At 46.5% G+C, this 14,630-nt stretch overlaps 1 protein-coding gene across 2 annotated transcripts in view; it reads left to right on the plus strand.

Annotated features, from left to right (window-relative positions):
* LOC133552091 (KN motif and ankyrin repeat domain-containing protein 4-like) overlaps positions 1 to 13,361 on the plus strand; it is a 35,169-nt gene extending 21,808 nt beyond the window's left edge. For both annotated transcript variants that reach the window (XM_061899413.1, XM_061899412.1), the window contains 8 exons: positions 275 to 1,561; positions 2,771 to 2,831; positions 5,156 to 5,413; positions 5,487 to 5,571; positions 5,638 to 5,857; positions 5,922 to 6,064; positions 10,529 to 10,729; positions 13,013 to 13,361. In XM_061899413.1, coding sequence (XP_061755397.1) covers positions 280 to 1,561; positions 2,771 to 2,831; positions 5,156 to 5,413; positions 5,487 to 5,571; positions 5,638 to 5,857; positions 5,922 to 6,064; positions 10,529 to 10,729; positions 13,013 to 13,105 — 2,343 coding nt within the window. In that variant the 5' untranslated portion in view covers positions 275 to 279 and the 3' untranslated portion in view covers positions 13,106 to 13,361. The remainder of the gene's footprint in view (positions 1 to 274; positions 1,562 to 2,770; positions 2,832 to 5,155; positions 5,414 to 5,486; positions 5,572 to 5,637; positions 5,858 to 5,921; positions 6,065 to 10,528; positions 10,730 to 13,012) is intronic.
* The last annotated feature ends 1,269 nt before the right edge of the window (positions 13,362 to 14,630 follow it).

Genomic DNA, 14,630 nt, shown 5'->3' on the forward strand with positions numbered 1-14,630 from the left:
AAGCCTCAGTATCCGGAGGGAACCCACTCAGTCACGGGAGAACATGCAAACTGCACAACAGAAAAAGCCCGGGCCTGGGGATCGAACCTAGGACCTTTGTACTGTGAGGCAGATGTACTAACCACTGTGTCATCATGCTGCTCCAGACTCAAGTCGACGGGCAGCACCTTTTTCCCACTTAGTTAGATGGGAGAATAGGGCCCTAACTGAGCTAAAAACTACAAAATCAGTGAACAGGCTTTGCAAATAATGTTTGTTTTTTTACTGTTCACAGGAAACATGTCGCCTTTCAAAGCAAATGAGAACTCCATGAAAGGCAAACCTGCGTACTCGGTGGAAACCCCTTACGGTTTCCGTCTAGACTTGGACTTCCTGAAATATGTGGATGATATCGAGAAAGGGAAAACCATAAAAAGAGTCCCCATTCATCGTCGAAGCAAAGGCCCTCTGGCTAACACTCTTCCCCGGCACCTTCACCCCTCAGGCTACCGCCCGAGCGCTTGGGGGTCGACCGGAGCCCTCGGCCCCAGGTCTCGACCGCCCGATGACCGTCATCATGCCGCTTCCTGGTTGTTCGATTACAGGAAGCCCGTTTCTTTGAGAGGATTAGCAGAAATGGAGGCCAAGATCAGAGATTTTGATGAGCAGCCCTTGGGCGAGCATATCCGACCTCATCTCCTCCGAGCCTCCAGTCTGCCGCTCACGGTGTTGCTGAGACAAGGATCAGAGTCGACGGATGAACTCCGCAGTCCTTGCGGTTCAAGGGATCACCTCGGAGGCAGAAATAGCTCCTGTGAAGACATCTTTGACGTCCCTCGGGACTGTTCAGGCCTGGTAAGGCGCCTGACGCAAGCTCTTGAACATGTGGAGGAGCTGGAGAAGGAAGTTCAGGTCATTCCAGACCTCAGAGCTCAGATCAGTTTTCTCCAGGAGGAAAAAGAAAGGCTGCGCTCGAAAATTCACACGGCATCCTTGAACGGTACTACCGCCCACCACGTCTCCGCCGAAAACAAAAGGCCGCGGCATGAACGGTGCGGCAACGGTCAAGAGTCGAATCCCGCGCACGGGTGGAGGGCGAGCGCCGATCTGGACGAGCTGCTGACGGTCACCTCCCTCCAAGCCAAAGTCGCCGCGCTGGAGCAGAAGCTCCACGAGACGGAGCTTGAACTCCAGAAGGTCGCAGGGAGGCTGAGGCAGCAGCAACAAGAGGGCAGGAGCAAAGAGGAACAGATCGAACACCTCGCCGCACGCCCCGGGGTGTGGGTTTCCGCGGAGCGGGTGGCGGTGGACCAGGAGGGGCAGGAGATGACAAATGTAGAAAGTTCACGGCTGCCCGCGGATGCTGGGGCTCACACTTTGGACACGGCCGTGGTGGTCCACCACATACATCGAATCAAGCGGCTCTTGGATCAGCAGTGGGAGTGTTTGAGCACCACAGACGAAGAGCTGACCAGCCCGAGAGTGATCTCCGTGCAGCAGGAGATGATGGACCTCATCGACGTCCTGACATCCCACTACACGCGGTCTGAACGCAACCGTGGACAGAGTCTTCAACACCAAGGTACTGCAAGCCCACCCAGCACCATAAATACTCTTCTCCAAACCAACAACTATCAATAACACATATTTTGTTACAGTAAAAGCCCAAAGTAAGATAATGGTGTGATACTAAATTCGACCAGTAGATGGAAGTCAAACATAAGACAGCCTGCTCAGTGGCCTAATGGTGAGAGCGTCCACCTGAAGTATGACTTTTAATAGATATTTTTGAAAGAGTAAACAAAGTTTCAGAAAATGTAGGAATTTTTTCTGCTGCTATAATTAGCCGTGTGAGTTGCTGGTGTTGTGACTCGGATCTTCAAATATTATTGTTTATTTTTCCATCTTTGTTCTCATTCTCCGTCTGATCCGTTTATTTCCCGTTTAGTCCATCACCATGGTTACTTATTAGTTTCAGCTGTTACTCGCGGTTCCTGCACACCTGTTCACTGCTAATTACCTTCCCTTTATAAGCCAGCCTCTTCTGTTTATTCTTTCTGGGACTCTAATTTGCTCTCATGCAACAAGTAACGTCAGGTATGTTTTTTCTCGCTAGCTCATTAGCTAAGCCACTTTGTTGTCATCTTTAGCTCACATGCTAATCATCTTTGTTTTCATTTTTCGTGCCATCGTGCCAAATCCTAGTTCTTTATAGTTCCTAGCTAGCGTCTTTTGTTTCCATTTTTATTAGCTCCAGTGTTTTTGTTCAGAGCTCACTTTTTGTTAATACATTTGTTAGATCTTACCTTTGTTGTGTTCTTCGTTTGACGCATCCTCGAGGGAATCGAACCCGGTACCACGATGCCGAACCGGCGTTACAGCTGGTACAATACAGCACTTGCATGCTCTTATTTTGTAGACGGTGAATACAGCACTTTCAAGCTCTTATTTTGTAGACGGTGAATACAGCACTTTCAAGCTCTTATTTTGTAGACGGTGAATACAGCACATCCATGCTCTTATTTTGTAGATGGAGGAATGCAGCACATGCTTACTCTTATTTTGTACACAGTGAATACAGCGAATCCATACTCTTATTTTGTCGACGGTGAATACAGCACTTTCAAGCTCTTATTTTGTAGACGGTGAATACAGCACATCCATGCTCTTATTTTGTAGATGGAGGAATGCAGCACATGCTTACTCTTATTTTGTACACAGTGAATACAGCAAATCCATACTCTTATTTTGTCGACGGTGAATACAGCACAGCCGTGCTCTTATTTTGTAGATGGTGAATGCGGCACGGAGACCATCGCCGAAGCTTGGACTTCCAACGCTGCTGATGAAGGGTTTGTGAATATTATTATCGTTTCATTTCAGCTTTTATTAGATTTTCTGAACCGTCGTCTGAAGCCACTACCATGTGAGGATAACGATGATCGATAATTTTATTTCGACACAAATGCGTGGAAAACTTCCAAAGTCTCTTTTGTGTACACACATTTTTATTTATATACACATATGTATACATATATATACACATTTATACATACACATATACATACAGTATATATATACACACATACAGTATACATATATACACACATATACATATATATAGTTTTATATATATATATACACACTTTTACACATATATATTTATATATATATACATATATACACACACATATAAATATATATATATATATATATGTACATACACACATATACATATATACACACACTTATACATATATATATATATACATACACACATATACATATATACACACATATATATACATATACACACATATATATACATACACACACACACATATATATACACAATTTTTTTATATTTTTATGGTGCATAGACATTTTTTAAAATATAAAATCCACAAATGGTGTTGTATCGTGTTATGTGTGACCATGTCTGTTGGCATTTTCTGTTGGTCCGATATTTTTTTTTTTTTGCACCATGACTAGGGATGGTCGCGGGGGAAGATCTCAGATGGATGGGCTAGGGAAGGTTGTCTGCATTGGGTCATACAAGTAATTGCTGCGAATGGTTTCATCCATCCATTTTCTACCAGGTGTTCTGGAAGTTTGTTCAATCAATTTCTTGTGTGTAGTATACACTGCATCCAAACTTCAAGTGCAATAAAATGTTTCACATTCTTGAACTAATTCCAGCCCTAAAAGGCGCGCAAAAACAAAAGTAGTTAAGTAGACATTTACAGGGTTGCTCCAGCCAAAGTGCACATGTTGGATGAAGGCACGCAGTGATAGACTTAAGTCCATCCTTTTGTTTTCTACTGGTTGTGCTGGAGCCTATCTTAGCTGCATTAGGGCGGAAGGCGGTGTACACCCTGGACAAGTCGCCACCGCATCCGATGGTTTCGTTCAAAGCATGATAATTGGTAGTAGCCCGCAATTGCTCATGTTGTCCACAAGATGGCGGCAAAGCAGCAGCGTACAAAGTCACTTTTAAAAGGAATTGAAATCTCCCTGCAGCCAGATTCCTTATTCACAAATTGATTCACTTTGGGCACCCCTGTTTGTTTTTTCATTCAAAAATATTAAAATTGAGAAATAACTATTTGAATATGATATTTTGGTTTCCCCCATTTATAAAATCTTGCTACATCCCCAGGATGCTCCTTGATTTAAGAATAATGCTTGTTTTCAGAATAAAATACTTATTTCTGACCTATAAGTCCTGCTCCTTCCTGGATATATAAATCTTAATTTAGGATGTCTTTTCACTACTTTTAAGTATCCATCCATCCATCTTCTTCCGCTTATCCGAGGTCGGGTCGCGGGGGCAGCAGCCTAAGCAGGGAAACCCAGACTTCCCTCTCCCCAGCCACTTCGTCTAGCTCTTCCCGGGGGATCCCGAGGCGTTCCCAGGCCAGCCGGGAGACATAGTCTTCCCAACGTGTCCTGGGTCTTCCTACCGGTTGGACGTGCCCTAAACACCTCCCTAGGGAGGCGTTCGGGTGGCATCCTGACCAGATGCCCGAACCACCTCATCTGGCTCCTCTCCATGTGGAGGAGCAGCGGCTTTACTTTGAGTTCCTCCCGGATGGCAGAGCTTCTCACCCTATCTCTAAGGGAGAGACCCAAACTCATTTGGGCCGCTTGTACCCGTGATCTTATCCTTTCGGTCATGACCCAAAGCTCATGACCATAGGTGAGGATGGGAACGTAGATCGACCGGTAAATTGAGAGCTTTGCCTTCCGGCTCAGCTCCTTCTTCACCACAACTGATCGGTACAACGTCCGCATTACTGAAGACGCCGCACCGATCCGCCTGTCGATCTCACCATCCACTCTTCCCCCACTCGTGAACAAGACTCCTAGGTACTTGAACTCCTCCACTTGGGGCAGGGTCTCCTCCCCAACCCGGAGGTGGCATTCCACCCTTTTCCGGGCAAGAACCATGGACTCGGACTTGGAGGTGCTGATTCTCATTCCGGTCGCTTCACACTCGGCTGCAAACCGATCCAGTAAGAGCTGAAGATCCCGGTCGGATGAAGCCATTTTGTCAGCGCCCAATGAGAGGGCGGTACTGGCCTGGTAGTCACTTCACAGTCCGTCTTGCAAGTCTGCGTCACAGAGTTGCGTTAGTTTCACGACCAATATGTAGATTTCCTTCAATGTGATCCAGGTACAAAACCAGTGCCTGCGGCAAGCCGGTCGGGCCGAGTCGTGTCCACAAGATGGCTCGTCGTGAGGTCGGCACCGGGCCTTGGGAAACGGACGCGGACCCAGCAAAGGCCTGGACTGGGGAGAGCGGAGAAGTGAGCCAAGACGGGTCGGGACGGACAGATGGAGAGGTGGCATCCGTGGACGTGGCCAAGGTGAAACCGATGCCGACGGGAGAACAGATGGAGGGAAACTCTGAGCCCGGAACAACCAGAGGCAGGTGAGACGACCAGGTAGCAGGAAGGGTTTGTGGTTTCCAGTCATAATCTCTCTCTCATTCTCATCTTTTCAAGCGAGACTGTGAATGCCGACTTTATGGCTGCGTGCCAGTTCCTCAACGATCACATGGACGACATAGAGGACCCGACTGAGGACACGGTGCGTAGTTCTAGCACCGATTCCGTCCGAGGACTAAGAGGCGGATGTCATTTGTCTTTGTTGCAGAAGAAGGCCCTGGTCGTGCTCTTTCAGGAGTGGTTTGGTGCGGCGGCGGAGGACGATTCGGTGGCCAGCAGAGTGGCGGCGTACCTGAAGGAGGTCCAGAAGACCACACCGTCCCTCATGGCCTTCCTCGTCAACCTGGCCGACGATAACGGCAACACGGTTCTGCACTACAGCGTTTCTCACAGCCACTACAGTATAGTCAGTCTGCTGCTGGACTCAGGTACTACAAGTACTCCTGGTCACCAAACCCCGTTTGTTCACAGAGACTCCGAATTGTCTCGCAGGCGTGAGTGACGTCAACTTCCAGAACAAGGCGGGCTACACCGCAGTGATGCTGGCCTCTCTGACGGTCCCTGACAACCCAAGTGACATGGAGGTGGTCCGCAGGCTCATGGGGCTCGGCAACGTCAACGTCCGATCCGAACAGGTACAATGGTCGTGGCAAATACTGCTGACCCGTACGTTGGTCATTGAAAACAGAACGGAAGCTGATTTCAAATATTTACCCCGGCTTCTTCCCACTTCCAAAGACCCGCACCTGGGGATAGGTTGATTGGCAACAGGTACAATGGTTGTGGCAAATACTGCTGACCCGTACGTTGGTCATTGAAAACAGAACGGAGGCTGATTTCAAATATTTACTCCGGCTTCTTCCCACTTCCAAAGACCCGCACCTGGGGATAGGTTGATTGGCAGCAGGTACAATGGTTGTGGCAAATACTGCTGACCCGTACGTTGGGTCATTGAAAACAGAACGGAAGCTGATTTCAAATATTTACCCCGGCTTCTTCCCACTTCCAAAGACCTGAACCTGGGGATAGGTTGATTGGCAACAGGTACAATGGTTGTGGCAAATACTGCTGACCCGTACGTTGGGTCATTGAAAACAGAACGGAGGCTGATTTCAAATATTTACTCCGGCTTCTTCCCACTTCCAAAGACCTGCACCTGGGGATAGGTTGATTGGCCACACTAAATGGTCCCTAGTGTGTGAATGTGGTCTGTCTACATGTGTTGGCCCTGCGATGAGGTGGCGACTTGCCCAGGGTGTACGCCGCCTACCGCCCGATTGTAGCTGAGATAGGCTCCAGCACCCTCCCCGACTTGGGTAGAAGCGGTAGAAAATGGATGGGATGTACTTTCAAACATCCTATCCTATCTGTTAGCGGTTAGCTACTGTTTCCTCCTACGGTGTGTATTGAAGCATGTTTAGCTAGTCCTGGTCCTGCAGGGATGATACTTGTAAGAAACTTACTTTGTCGCCGTGGAGGCCAGGATTAGTGATTTAGAAGTAGCTAAAACACCGCCGACTAAGGACAGACGTTAGCCGCTAGCTAGCTAACGGCCGACAAGAGCTAGACCTAAGCACCTCTTGCAGAGCTTCAGTATTTCTAGCTTCAAAAATTGTTGTTTTTAAACCCAAAATGCGTCCTATTCTTCTGTTTCTATCTCCACTCTATTTCCGCTTGTAAGTTCTCTGTACGTGTGCGTCACAACGGCATCAGACATCCTATCCTATCTGTTAGCAGTTAGCTACTGTTTCCTCCTATAGTGTATAGTGAAGCATGTTTAGCTAATCCTGGTCCTGCAGGGATGATACTTGTAAGAAACTCACGTTATTCGTCCCCATGGAAGCCAGGATTAGTGATTTAGAAGTAGCTAGAACACTGCCGACTAAGGACGGACGTTAGCCGCTAGCTAGCTAACGGCCGACAAAAGCTAGACTTAAGCACCTCTTGCGGAGCTTCGGTGTTTCTAGCTTCAAAATTGTTATTTTTAAACCCAAAATGCGTCCTATTCTTCTGTTTCTATCTCCACACTATTTCTGCTTGTAAGTTCTCCGAGCGTTTGCGTCAAAACGGCATCAGACATCCTATCTTATCTGTTAGCGGTAAGCTACTGTTTCCTCCTACGGTGTGTAGTGAAGCATGTTTAGCTAGTCCTCGTCCTGCAGGGATGATACTTGTAAGAAACTCACGTTATTCGTCCCAACGGAAGCCAGGATTAGTGATTTAGAAGTAGCTAAAACACCGCCGACTAAGGACGGACGTTAGCCGCTAGCTAGCTAACGGCCGACAAGAGCTAGACCTAAGCACCTCTTGCAGAGCTTCAGTATTTCTAGCTTCAAAATTGTTATTTTTAAACCCAAAATGCGTCCTATTCTTCTGTTTCTATCTCCACGCTATTTCTGCTTGTAAGTTCTCTGTACGTGTGCGTCACAACGGCATCAGACATCCTATCCGATCTGTTAGCGGTTAGCTACTGTTTCCTCCTATGGTGTGTAGTGAAGCATGTTTAGCTAGTCCTCGTCCTGCAGGGATGATACTTGTAAGAAACCCACGTTATTCGTCCCCATGGAAGCCAGGATTAGTGATTTAGAAGTAGCTAAAACACCGCCGACTAAGTACGGACGTTAGCCGCTAGCTAGCTAACGACCGACAAGAGCTAGACTTAAGCACCACTTGCGTAGTTTCAGTGTTTCTAGCTTCAAAATTGTTATTTTTAAACCCAAAATGCGTCCTATTCTTCCGTTTCTATCTCCACACTATTTCTGCTTGTAAGTTCTCCGAGCGTTTGCGTCAAAACGGCATCAGACATCCTATCTTATCTGTTAGCGGTAAGCTACTGTTTCCTCCTACGGTGTGTAGTGAAGCATGTTTAGCTAGTCCTCGTCCTGCAGGGATGATACTTGTAAGAAACTCACGTTATTCGTCCCAACGGAAGCCAGGATTAGTGATTTAGAAGTAGCTAAAACACCGCCGACTAAGGACGGACGTTAGCCGCTAGCTAGCTAACGGCCGACAAGAGCTAGACCTAAGCACCTCTTGCAGAGCTTCAGTATTTCTAGCTTCAAAATTGTTATTTTTAAACCCAAAATGCGTCCTATTCTTCTGTTTCTATCTCCATGCTATTTCTGCTTGTAAGTTCTCTGTACGTGTGCGTCACAACGGCATCAGACATCCTATCCGATCTGTTAGCGGTTAGCTACTGTTTCCTCCTATGGTGTGTAGTGAAGCATGTTTAGCTAGTCCTCGTCCTGCAGGGATGATACTTGTAAGAAACTCACGTTATTCGTCCCCATGGAAGCCAGGATTAGTGATTTAGAAGTAGCTAAAACACCGCTGACTAAGGACGGACGTTAGCCGCTAGCTAGCTAACGGCCGACAAAAGCTATTCCTAAGCACCTTTTGCAGAGCTTCAGTGTTTCTAGCTTCAAACTTGTTATTTTTAAACCCAAAATGCGTCCTATTCTTCCGTTTCTATCTCCACACTATTTCTGCTTGTAAGTTCTCTGTACGTGTGCGTCACAACGGCATCAGACATCCTATCCTATCTGTTAGCGGTTAGCTGCTGTTTCCTCCTACGGTGTGTAGTGAAGCATGTTTAGCTAGTCCTCGTCCTGCAGGGATGATACTTGTAAGAAACTCACGTTATTCGTCCCCATGGAAGCCAGGATTAGTGATTTAGAAGTAGCTAAAACACAGCCGACTGCGGACGGACGTTAGCCGCTAGCTAGCTAACGGCCGACAAGAGCTAGACTTAAGCACCACTTGCGGAGCTTCGGTGTTTATAGCTTCAAAATTGTTATTTTTAAACCCAAAATACGTCCTATTCTTCTGTTTCTATCTCCACACTATTTCTGCTTGTAAGTTCTCCGAGCGTTTGCGTCACAACGGCATCAGACATCCTCTCCTATCTGTTAGCAGTTAGCTACTGTTTCCTCCTACGGTGTGAATTGAAGCATGTTTAGCTAGTCCTCGTCCTGCAGGGATGATACTTGTAAGAAACTCACGTTATTCGTCCCCATGGAAGCCAGGATTAGTGATTTAGAAGTAGCTAAAACACCGCCGACTAAGGACGGACGTTAGCCGCTAGGTAGCTAACGGCCGACAAGAGCTAGACTTAAGCACCTCTTGCAGAGCTTCAGTGTTTCTAGCTTCAAAATTGTTATTTTTAAACCCAAAATGCGTCCTATTCTTCCGTTTCTATCTCCACACTATTTCTGCTTGTAAGTTCTCCGAGCGTGTGCGTCACAACGGCATCAGACATCCTATCCTATCTGTTAGCGGTTAGCTGCTGTTTCCTCCTACGGTGTGTATTGAAGCATGTTTAGCTAATCCTCGTCCTGCAGGGATGATACTTGTAAGAAACTCACGTTATTCGTCCCCATGGAAGCCAGGATTAGTGATTTAGAAGTAGCTAAAACACCGCCGACTGCGGATGGACGTTAGCCGCTAGCTAGCTAACGACCGACAAAAGCTAGACTTAAGCACCACTTGCAGAGCTTCAGTGTTTCTAGCTTCAAAATTGTTATTTTTAAACCCAAAATGCGTCCTATTCTTCTGTTTCTATCTCCACTCTATTTCTGCTTGTAAGTTCTCCGAGCGTGTGCGTCACAACGGCATTAGACATCCTATCCTATCTGTTAGCGGTTAGCTGCTGTTTCCTCCTACGGTGTGTAGTGAAGCATGATTAGCTAATCCTCGTTCTGCAGGGATGATACTTGTAAGAAACTCACGTTATTCGTCCCCATGGAAGCCAGGATTAGTGATTTAGAAGTAGCTAGAACACAGCCGACTAAGGACGGACGTTAGCCGCTAGCTAGCTAACGGCCGACAAAAGCTAGACTTAAGCACCTTTTGCAGAGCTTCGGTGTTTATAGCTTCAAAATTGTTATTTTTAAACCCAAAATGCGTCCTATTCTTCTGTTTCTATCTCCACTCTATTTCTGCTTGTAAGTTCTCTGTACGTGTGCGTCACAACGGCTACAAACTCCCTGCTAGCTCCACAGCTAACTCATCGGCAATCCACTTCTGACGGGAACTTTTGTCAAACGGTACCAATAAAAGATTGGGAAGCACGACTGTTTGTCTCCCCCCCTCCCGTGCAGACGGGCCACACCGCTCTGCACCTGGCGGTGAGACACGGACGGGTGGCGATGGTCCGCCTGCTGCTGAGCTGCGGGGCGGACGCCGACCTCCAGGACGGTCAGGGGACCACGGCCCTGATGTTTGCCTGCGAGAGAGGACACACGCACATCGCCAGGCTGCTGCTGGAGAGGACCCGGTGCCGACTCGGCCTCACTGATCAGGTACCACCAGCTAGTCAGCAACCATCACAGGACAGGGGTAGGGAACCTATGGCTCTAGAGCCAGATGTGGCTCTTTTGATGACTGCATCTGGCTCTCTGATAAATCTGAGCTGACATTGCTTAAGGCATGGGTCGGGAACCTTTTTGGCTGAGAGAGCCTTGAAAGCCAAATATTTCAAAATGTATTCCCGTGAGAGGCATATCATATTTTTTAAGACTGAATACAACTAAATGTGTGCATTTTTAAGTAAGACCAACATTTTTTGAGTACAATAAGTCTCTTATTCTTTTTCATAACACTGTTATTCTGAAGCTAACCATCCATCCATCCATCCATCTTCTTCCTGCCTAACCGAGGTCAGGTCACGGGGGCAACAGCCTAAGCAGGGAAACCCAGACTTCCCTCTCCCCAGCCACTTCGTCTAGCTCTTCCCGGGGGATCCCGAGGCGATCCCAGGCCAGCCGGGAGACATAGTCTTCCCAACGTGTCCTGGGTCTTCCTACCGGTTGGACGTGCCCTAAACACCTCCCTAGGGAGGCGTTCGGGTGGCATCCTGACCAGATGCCCGAACCACCTCATCTGGCTCCTCTCCATGTGGAGGAGCAGCGGCTTTTCTTTGAGTTCCTCCCGGATGGCAGAGCTTCTCACCCTATCTCTAAGGGAGAGACCCAAACTCATTTGGGCCGCTTGTACCCGTGATCTTATCCTTTCGGTCATGACCCAAAGCTCATGACCATAGGTGAGGATGGGAACGTAGATCGACCGGTAAATTGAGAGCTTTGCCTTCCGGCTCAGCTCCTTCTTCACCACAACGGATCGATACAACGTCCGCATTACTGAAGACGCCGCACCGATCCGCCACTCTTCCCCCACTCGTGAACAAGACTCCTAGGTACTTGAACTCCTCCACTTGGGGCAGGGTCTCCTCCCCAACCCGGAGATGGCACTCCACCCTTTTCCGGGCGAGAACCATGGACTCGGACTTGGAGGTGCTGATTCTCATTCCGGTCGCTTCACACTCGGCTGCGAACCGATCCAGTGAGAGCTGAAGATCCCGGTCAGATGAAGCCATCAGGACCACATCATCTGCAAAAAGCAGAGACCTAATCCTGCGGTCACCAAACCGGAACCCCTCAACGCCTTGAGTGCGCCTAGAAATTCTGTCCATAAAAAGCTAACCAATAATAAAACAAATGTCATGTCTGTTGATCATGTTTTTGTTTGTCCTTTGGACTCTTTAAGTTCCTGTTTTTGTTCCACTCCCTTGTCTGGTTTCCTTGGTTACTCATTTTGTCCACCTGTCTCTGGTGGACAAAACGCCCGCTCACCTGCTTCCCCAGCACTAATCAGAGGCAGTATTTAAGCTCGTCTTTGCCAGTCAGTCGCCCTGTGCTGACTTGTTTCATGCCTTGCCATAGTTTCGTGCTTCATGCCATGCCAAGTAAGTTTTGTTTGATTTACGTTCTTAGTCTGTTTATGCGTTAGCTTTGTTTTTTAGCCCAAGTTGTGCCTCCGCTGTGAGAGATTTTTGTTTGTATATTTTTTTAGTTAAAATTAAATCATGTTTTTACGTAAATGCAATGTCCCGAGTAGTCCGTCTGCCTTCCTGGGAGAACGACCCCCCCCCATCATGACATAAAATACTTCTTACCATCAATGCGACTTCTTGAACAGGTGTGGTAGGAAACGGATGGATGGATTTAAATGCATGAGAATTCAAAAGTGTATTACAGCTGAGTACCAAAACTGGGAAACACATTTTTTGGGGCGGCCCTATGGCTACGAAACACAAAAATGTATTATAAAGGAACCAGAATGTGAGCAAAATAAATTTTATCAAAACTTGTATGTTTTTCTGTTTTTCAGGAAGTAATTTTTTATTATTTTTTTTATTATTTTACAAAGTGATGCTGACAAATTCACTCTAAAGGAGGAATTTTTTCCCCTCATATTCTGGCTCCTTGATATTCAATTTGCCAGTTTTACTTTGTAAAAAATAAAATAAAAATAATATACAAAACATTGAAACAATAAAAACACAAAAGTTCAAATGAAATCCATTAGTCATAATTTCTGCCCTTAATAAACTTCTCTTAGTTTGATATTGTCATTACTGCCACAAGTGGTGGAAAAGTGTATTACAACTGAGTACCAAAACTGGGAAACACATTTTTTTTTGCCGGCCCTATGGTTACGAAACACAACCAGGAAGTAGTCTTTGCCGCTGAGTACTTAAATTAAGTTATTATTTATTTTTCTCTCTCTCTCCGTTTCCGTCTCAGGGCGGTCGCACCGCACTCGCCATCGCCGTGCAAGGTTGCCACGGCGACACGGCCGCCCTTCTGCAGGCCCACGCCAGGACTCCGGCTCTCTAGCGACCTTCGACCCCCTCGCCTCCCCTCATTTTTCACAAAAGCATGCTCCCTATTTTACAACTCACCCTCCTTATTAAATCCAAACAAAAGGCAATCTTCCCGATGCCCCTGAAGGCAACACCCGGGGTTGGGACGAAGAATCGGAAGCCTTTCGGGTTTGAATCGATACGCTGGTGACTAAAACCCGCACGGGTGCATTGTTGAAATAGTCCAATTTTGTTGAAATGTTGTAATAAATCGGTTATAACTCTTGTCATTTCTTTGGTTTTCTTACACGTTTTAGTCCCGTTTGCAAGTGTTGTAGAGTCCACTTTGCCCGCAGTCGCCATTCCAAGACGTTAGGTGGCAGTAGTGTGCAGGATTCTTTTTTTTTCTTCTCTTTGTCATTAAAAATTTTTTGGGCTCGGTGCACTAATGGTAAGTATTTTAATGTTGATTTAATTAAATAAAAACAATAAAATAAAAACAAAATTCAAAATTCTTCCGCGGCCCGGTACCACTCTGGTGGATGGGGACAACTGCCCCCCCCCCCCCCCCCCCCCCCCTCTGTCAGCTTACGTGGCCTACCACTTGGCGGCTGAGTTGCTGTTGTTCCCAAAAACTTCCATTTTGTCATAAGAAAGTTGACTTTGGAGCATTTCCACGCTGGAAATCACTGAAAGTGGCCCGTTCTTTCACAAATGTTTGTAGAAAACGGTCTCCATGCCTAAGTGCTTGATTTTATACACCGGGCCTTGCGAGTAGGACACCTGATCATTTGGATGGGTGGCCAAATACTTTTGGTAATGTGGTCTCATTGGAATCATGGAGCCGAGCTAACTGAAAGCAGCGGTCTGATAGCAGTTTTCTAAACTGGACTTTCAATCGAAGTAGTAGGTAATAAAGGAAGATCTCCATCGAGACAGAAGAAAGATAAGGAAGACTTCTATAAACAAGTTATCGATGCGTTTGATCAGAAGGAGCTGGCATGGATTTCATTTATAAGTAAAGGTAAGACCATAATAAAGTTTTTTTTTGTGTTAAATGTGCTTTTCATGATGGTATCCTTACATCACACTCAAATTTTTACCGCAAGCCTTTGGTAAGTGCCGGAGTGAGAAGAGGTTTTAAAATATTTAGCGCATGCTTACTTTTACCGTACGCCTTTGGTAAGTGCCGGAGTGAGAAGAGGTTTTAAAATATTTAGCGCATGCTTACTTTTACCGCATGCCTTTGGTGAGCGCCGGAGTGAGAAGAGGTTTTAAAATATTTAGCGCATGCTTACTTTTACCGCATGCCTTTGGTAAGTGCCGGGGTGAGAAGAGGTTTTAAAATATTTAGCGCATGCTTACTTTTACCGCATGCCTTTGGTAAGTGCCGGAGTGAGAAGAGGTTTTAAAATAATTAGCGCATGCTTACTTTTACCGCATGCCTTTGGTAAGTGCCGGAGTGAGAAGAGGTTTTAAAATAATTAGCGCATGCTTACTTTTACCGCATGCCTTTGGTAAGTGCCGGAGTGAGAAGAGGTTTTAAAATATTTAGCGCA

The sequence above is a fragment of the Nerophis ophidion genome, linkage group LG04 (genome assembly GCF_033978795.1).
Source record: "Nerophis ophidion isolate RoL-2023_Sa linkage group LG04, RoL_Noph_v1.0, whole genome shotgun sequence".
Lineage (NCBI taxonomy): Eukaryota > Metazoa > Chordata > Actinopteri > Syngnathiformes > Syngnathidae > Nerophis > Nerophis ophidion.